General features: G+C 43.9%; 1 protein-coding gene across 1 annotated transcript in view; it reads left to right on the forward strand.

Annotated features, from left to right (window-relative positions):
* Positions 1 to 4,677, forward strand: part of DAAM1 (dishevelled associated activator of morphogenesis 1) — a 172,814-nt gene extending 168,137 nt beyond the window's left edge. The window contains exon 26 of the mRNA XM_067554883.1: positions 1,318 to 4,677. Coding sequence (XP_067410984.1) covers positions 1,318 to 1,527 — 210 coding nt within the window. The 3' untranslated portion in view covers positions 1,528 to 4,677. The remainder of the gene's footprint in view (positions 1 to 1,317) is intronic.
* Positions 4,678 to 6,145: the final 1,468 nt, after the last annotated feature.

Below are 6,145 nucleotides of genomic sequence, written 5' to 3' on the forward strand. Positions count from 1 at the left end.
TCAGTACACGGCCTCCTGTGATCAGATGGGAAAAGGGTGCCAAGTTCAGCAGGGCGCTCAACTCCATAGACATTAATGAGCTTGCCTCAAGGTTGAATTTGGCCCCGTTGTGTTCAGTTCTGATAACGGGTGTAAGTCTTTAATAGCCACTCTGGAGAGCCAGAGCAGAGCTGCCTGAGCTTCTTTCATGGCAGAGAAGGACAACACGGGGGTTGTTCTCTCCAAAGCAAGACCAGTGTTGTGATTTTGCTGCACTGTCTATAGGAAGCATCCCTGTCCTGGCATCCCACCAATATATGTGGCTGTGAAGCTTTGACAGAAATGGATAACGTCTCCTGGCTAGCTGTAGAATGATGTTCGCTGTGTGTTGGTTTTTTTTTCAATAAAGGATGAGAGCGCTGTGGAGTGGGGGATCAGTCACACAAAGGCTGCTCCCTGCTAGTGCCCTGAGCGACTTAGATCACTCCAAATGGGCTGGGAGAGAGATGGGGCCGAGGCCCTTGATGTTGGTCTCCTTCCCTCCTTGTTGCACCAGCTACCATTGCTGGCCAGTAGGCCTGGCTGAAAAACCAGGAAAAAATGTCCTCAATTATTTTCCTTTTTTTTCCTTCTCCCATTGAAACATTTAAAAGTGCATCTCTGATGAGCTCTGTCATTGATCAAAGCATGGGGAAAACGGTAGCTGAATTTTCTCCCTTCAGTTTTTTTGTGTGGATTTTTTTTTAATACTGAAATCCAGAAAATGTCCATGTTTCAACCAAGCCAGGCATAGATGGGGGCATGTGCTGCCCCCTCCAAAGAGTGTATCGTGCCGAGGACCTGCTTCCCATGCATGCTACATGTCTCTGGGAGCACCAGGCACACACTGCAAAACAAAGGGCTCCGAAGGTGCTACTGGGACAACGTAGCCCTAGTCAGAGCTGTACTCGGCTTATTACACTAGCAAGTTGTCCTTCTTTAACTGTATCAGCATAGATCCAATACAACCCCATACTCTGGATTCAGGTACACTGGGATGAAGGTGCTTTATACTGCTATCGTTTTCCTGAATGAGCAGGAGAATAACTGTACCAATCAGTCATCTCTCTACTAATATAATTGCATCCATTTAAGGGACTGGAGCAGTCGGACCATTCTGATTTAAAAAAAAAAAAAAAAAATCACGCCCCAACCCACATAGTGATGGTAAATTATTTAAATGTAGACCAGGCCAAAAAAACCAAAACAAGGCCTTAAATTGTGTGGCGTCAGGGTCCTTTCAGGTCAATGAGTTAAAGAAAACAAGATGGATTATTTTTCTTCTTGGTTCTTCTCTAGCTGAAAGAACAGCGCGAGCGGGAACGCAAGGCCAGAAAGGCTAAAGAAAACAGCGAGGAAGGTGGGGAGTTTGACGACCTTGTTTCAGCTTTACGTTCAGGTGAAGTCTTTGACAAAGACCTTTCGAAACTGAAACGGAATCGCAAGCGCATCACTAACCAGCTGACGGACAGCAGCCGCGAGAGACCGGTCACCAAACTCAACTTCTGAGCCTTTTTGTTTTGGAAACATTTGGGAAAAAAAAAACTGATTAGCAGTCTTTTTGAAGTGGCTAGGATTTTCCATTATGCTGCCTTGTAATTCAAACCGAAACGGTGGCGTACTCTTTCTCTGTGTGAATGGGTGTGTATGTGTGTGTGTATATATATGTATTGTGTATATAAAAGCCTGGTTGTTGGTGTGTATGGAGGACACGAGTGTGTGCGTGTGTGTGTGAGAGAGAGAGAGAAAAGCAGGACAGTGTATATATGTGTGCCACACAAACACGTATATAGATGCGTGTCCCTGAGTGCAACTTCCATTTCCTTTCCTTCAACCATGTTGTTCAAAAAGTAGTTATTCTGGTGCACAAGCACAACATCATGTCTACTGAGAAAGAGATGACAAAAACATTCCTTGTAGTAAACAAAGGCATTGAGAAACATTTTCTACTTGATCTCCCTCTGGAGTTCTTTATTTTGGTGTAACTGGTGTCAGGGAACAGAGAAAGAAACAGAAAGGGCACTGCTATCTGAACTGCTGGTGCTGGGGTGTCATCACAGACTGCTGGGGATCAGCCTTGAGATGGTGCTGGTGGTGTTCTGAGAATACAGCATGTTAAAGTCTGCTAGGAATGCCTTGCACACCATCTACAATTTAAAAAAAAAAAAGTCAAGTGGATACAATCCATTTTATTATTATTATTTGAGACTTGAACATCTGTGCTCTTGTGCTGGTTCCAAGAAGTTTCGAGCTGTAAACTCTCTTGATAATCCTTTTTCAATTGTTTTTGGGAAGCACTGTACTTCTCTTACGGCAACCCATGCTCTTGCTGAAGACACATTACCATAGTGCGCTTATTGCTATAACAATACATAGACTTAGTTCTACTTTTATAACATTTTCTTGCCCAAGACGGATGGGAGGCGGGGGAGGGAGGGATTCTCTGCTGAGACAAAGAGCATAAACTTTTTGTGTTGTACATTTTTTTATCCATTTTCTATTCAGTGGGACAAACTGTATCCTCTGTAAGGCCAGGTCATCGCTAAAAAGCTAAGTCAACTGAACTCCGTCACTTGGTGGTGTAAAAAATCCACCCCCCTGAGCAATGTTGTCAAGCCACCCTAACCCCTGATGCAGACGGCACTATGTCGATGAAAGAATTCTTCTGTCGGCCTAGCCACCTCCTCTTGAGGAGGTGGGCTACCTATAGCGACGGGAGAATCCCTCCTGTTGCCAGAGTGTCTACACTGAAGCACTAGAGTGGCACAGCACTGCGGTTATGCTGCTGTGGCTTTTCTAGTTTGGACGTAGCCTAAATGTAGGTCAGAACTGAAGGTCATTTAAATCAATGCACAAAGGACTTTGTCAGTGGACAGGTCCCCACTGAGTTCACTGGGCTTTGAACCAGGTCCGTTGTTTTTAATGGACATATAGTAGCAATGATGCCAAGAAATATTTCTCTCTTAACAACGTATTTTTTCGAGTGGTTTGCTGTTTATAATGTCGTTAAAATGTGTAAGCAAAACTACCTGTAAAATGTCAGTCCAAAAAACCCCCAAAGCTCTCAGGGAGTAAAATAGTAACAAGGAATAAATAAATAAATTTAAAAAAAAAAATTAAAAATTGGAAATAAAAAGTAAATGCCATTAACATAGTAACACTTAATATTCTTAAATTATATAGAATATATAGAGGACTGTTACTTTTTGCTTTTATTTATTTGTGATGTTTTTTAAAAAAGAAAAAAAACGCAACAAGCTCTTTTTATACCATCAATATTCTTGTGGTCTTTTGTTTTTTGTTCTTTTTCCTGTGGAGAGATTAGTTTGTCCCTGTTGCACTAGATACTAACACTATTTGAAATACATTTTTCATGTAATGGGTATTATCGGTGGGATTGGGATGTCATTTTTCTTATATGTACTGTATAGAAAATGTGCTGTTTAAACTAACTTGTATAAAAATATGGTTCTTAGCACCTAGAGCCCCTGGGTCTCTGTGCTTTCTGAAAGCTGTGAAGTATCACTCTAAAAAGAGTTGTCAAGAGCTGTGGTCTTACAATTTTTGCTTTTCCTCATTGCAACGTTCGACGCACTGTAAGTATAAAAAAAATTACTCTTCAACTAGCGTATAAAGCAGTAATAAATAGAAAGTTAAGGCTCAATAAAGTCCAGCATCTCTTATCAAAGCAACTGGGAAACCTGCAAATTTTCAAAGATTGGCAGTGAAGCACTTTGCTTTAAGAAGAAGGAAAAAAGTTAATGAAGATTCTTGTTCCTTAACTAAGTGCCTCTATTTATATTTTTTATTTATGGCTTAAGAAATCTGGGCTGACACAATTTAGGGAACGGACTCTTTTTAGTGAACGGGGGAGTCTCATGTCTGATGATCTGAGGAATGGTCAAGTGAATTGTTTAGCTAGAATAATGCATTTTGTACCTGAAAAGGCTTAAGCCCCCCAGTCCTGCACTGGTATCCCACTTCCATGGCCTTTGGGAGCCATGCAGAGCTCTCGGGCTTCACGCTACGGAATTCCAGTGGAGGCTCATGGTCTTTGGCTATGTCTACATGATCTCGTTTACAGCGGCGCAGCTTCTGGTGCAGACGCTCTAAGCTGATGGGAGAGAGCTCTCCCGTCGGCTTAGTAACTCCTGCCTCCGGAAGAGGTGGTAGCTGTGGCGGCAGGAGACGCTGTCCTACCAACATAGCGCTGTCCACCCGAGCAACATAAGTTACACTGAAATAATTTGTAGTGTAGACATAGCCCTTAGTTGCCCTTTCAGATCATTCTTGTTTTCCATCAGCCTGATTATTGGGCTGCATTTGCCATTTATTTTTCTTTCCAAACAAAAGGCTGTGTGCAGATAATTCTATGTGCCATTGTTGAAAACTACTTTTAGACAGGTGCCGATGTCGGTAGCCACTCTTTTCTCTTGGGTGTGTATTTTACAAATTGTTTTTTTTTAATAATGCCAAAAAGGAAAAAACCTACTTGTAAACGGAACTATATGTCATGGACCGTAGTAGCTTAATAGTTGACCAGTTTAGGTGCAAGGATGTTAGTAGTTTAGCTGCCAGGAAATGCTGTGTATGTTATGAGACTGTACATTTTTTTAAGATGGCAATATGCAATAAAGCAAAAGAATTGCGTTGAGTGTACGTCCATGGAGCCCGCGAGTTATTTTTCAAGCCAATTTGCAGAGGAGCTGCTCCCGTGTTGCTTCAGAAAAAACTGAAGCTGTCTATTTTGGATGGTTGCAAGTAGGCTGCTGATTCCTAGGGACAGATGAAACAAAAAACATGGTTGCTTTTTTTTTTTTTTAAATGAGTTCATAAAGGGCCAGATTCTAGGTGTAAGCCTGGCGTCCTGGCCTGTGCGCTTGTACAGTCTGCAGACTGAGCACCTCCAGCCATTCGTGAAGTCACTCTGGCAACACCCTGCAAGGGAAGGAATTCCTGTCTCCATTTCACTGAGGAACAAAAGAGTTAAAGGCAAAACTTCCCAAAAGCACTTAATTGACTCAGGCATCTAAGTGCGACGGAAAGTCTACGGGACTCACGTTCCTGAGTCAGGGAAGTGCATTTACCCTAAGCGACTGGTCCCAGGTTGCTCAGGAAGTCTGTGGCAGTCAGGAATGGAGCCCAGCACGGAGGAAGTGCTGCAGTTAAACAGAGCGTAGCCCACGCCAGAGCAATAAAGGGAGTGGGGAGAGATCTAGTCTTGGCTATGGAACAGAGCGGGTTTGAGGGAGAGGCAGAGCAGAGCAAAGAGGTTGGTTAGATTGTGGTATCAGCAGGGCAGGGACATGAGCACATGGAGTATCAAGGTGCAGAGCACAGACCTGGGTAGGGAAAGTGGGAGGGAGGGACTGGAGAAAGGAGAGAACGGGGCTTCTAGAGAGGGGAACAACAGAGGGGATGGGCGGAGAAATATTTTGTCTAATGCCCTTGCATAATCCTAGGGGCAGTTCTACCACTGATTGCAGCCTGAGGGTGCAATTCACCCATGTGCAGTCAGCATGCTGTCTCTGCACCACTCGGGCCCAGTTTTGTAGTTGACAGGGGATGTAAGTGGCGTGTTGGCTTCATGCCATTGCTCTGCACAGGGCTGAATTTCACCCTGACTGAAAGAGACCCAGATTCCAGTGTGCAGAGACCAATTTCAGACATTTCTGCAGGGCAAATTGCGTGCATCCAGCCTTCCCCTCCTGCACAGGAGAGCTTGGATGGGGATGGGTGCCAAGAGGAGGTTGCCATATCGGTTAACTGAAGCCCGGGGCGAATGCATTACCACCGAAGACGAGGCAGCAGTCAGTGCTGCATTTGTTTACTAAAGCACTCTGTGACCGTGAATGGAAAAGGTTATTTTTGTTTCTGAGGCACCATCATTTACATGTATCCTCTTCCTAACCTTTGAAACTGTCTCTTGTGATTACTGAATTCCTTGCCGTTGGATCAGGGGAACAAAAAGTAACTGCTGATGGATGACCTTGGTTCTGGTGTAGTGAAGGAAAAGGGGCTGGGCAATGCCGAGGAGAAGTTGGTGGCTGGGTACTGATCATATCCAAGCAGAACAGTAAGTTGTGGCACCTGCAATGTTTCTGTCCCACTGGTGGAGCCCATCTGC

This window comes from Emydura macquarii, unplaced genomic scaffold (genome assembly GCF_026122565.2).
Source record: "Emydura macquarii macquarii isolate MOO-44397 ecotype Brisbane River unplaced genomic scaffold, CSIRO-AGI_Emac_v2 contig_1551, whole genome shotgun sequence".
Taxonomy (NCBI): Eukaryota; Metazoa; Chordata; order Testudines; family Chelidae; genus Emydura; species Emydura macquarii.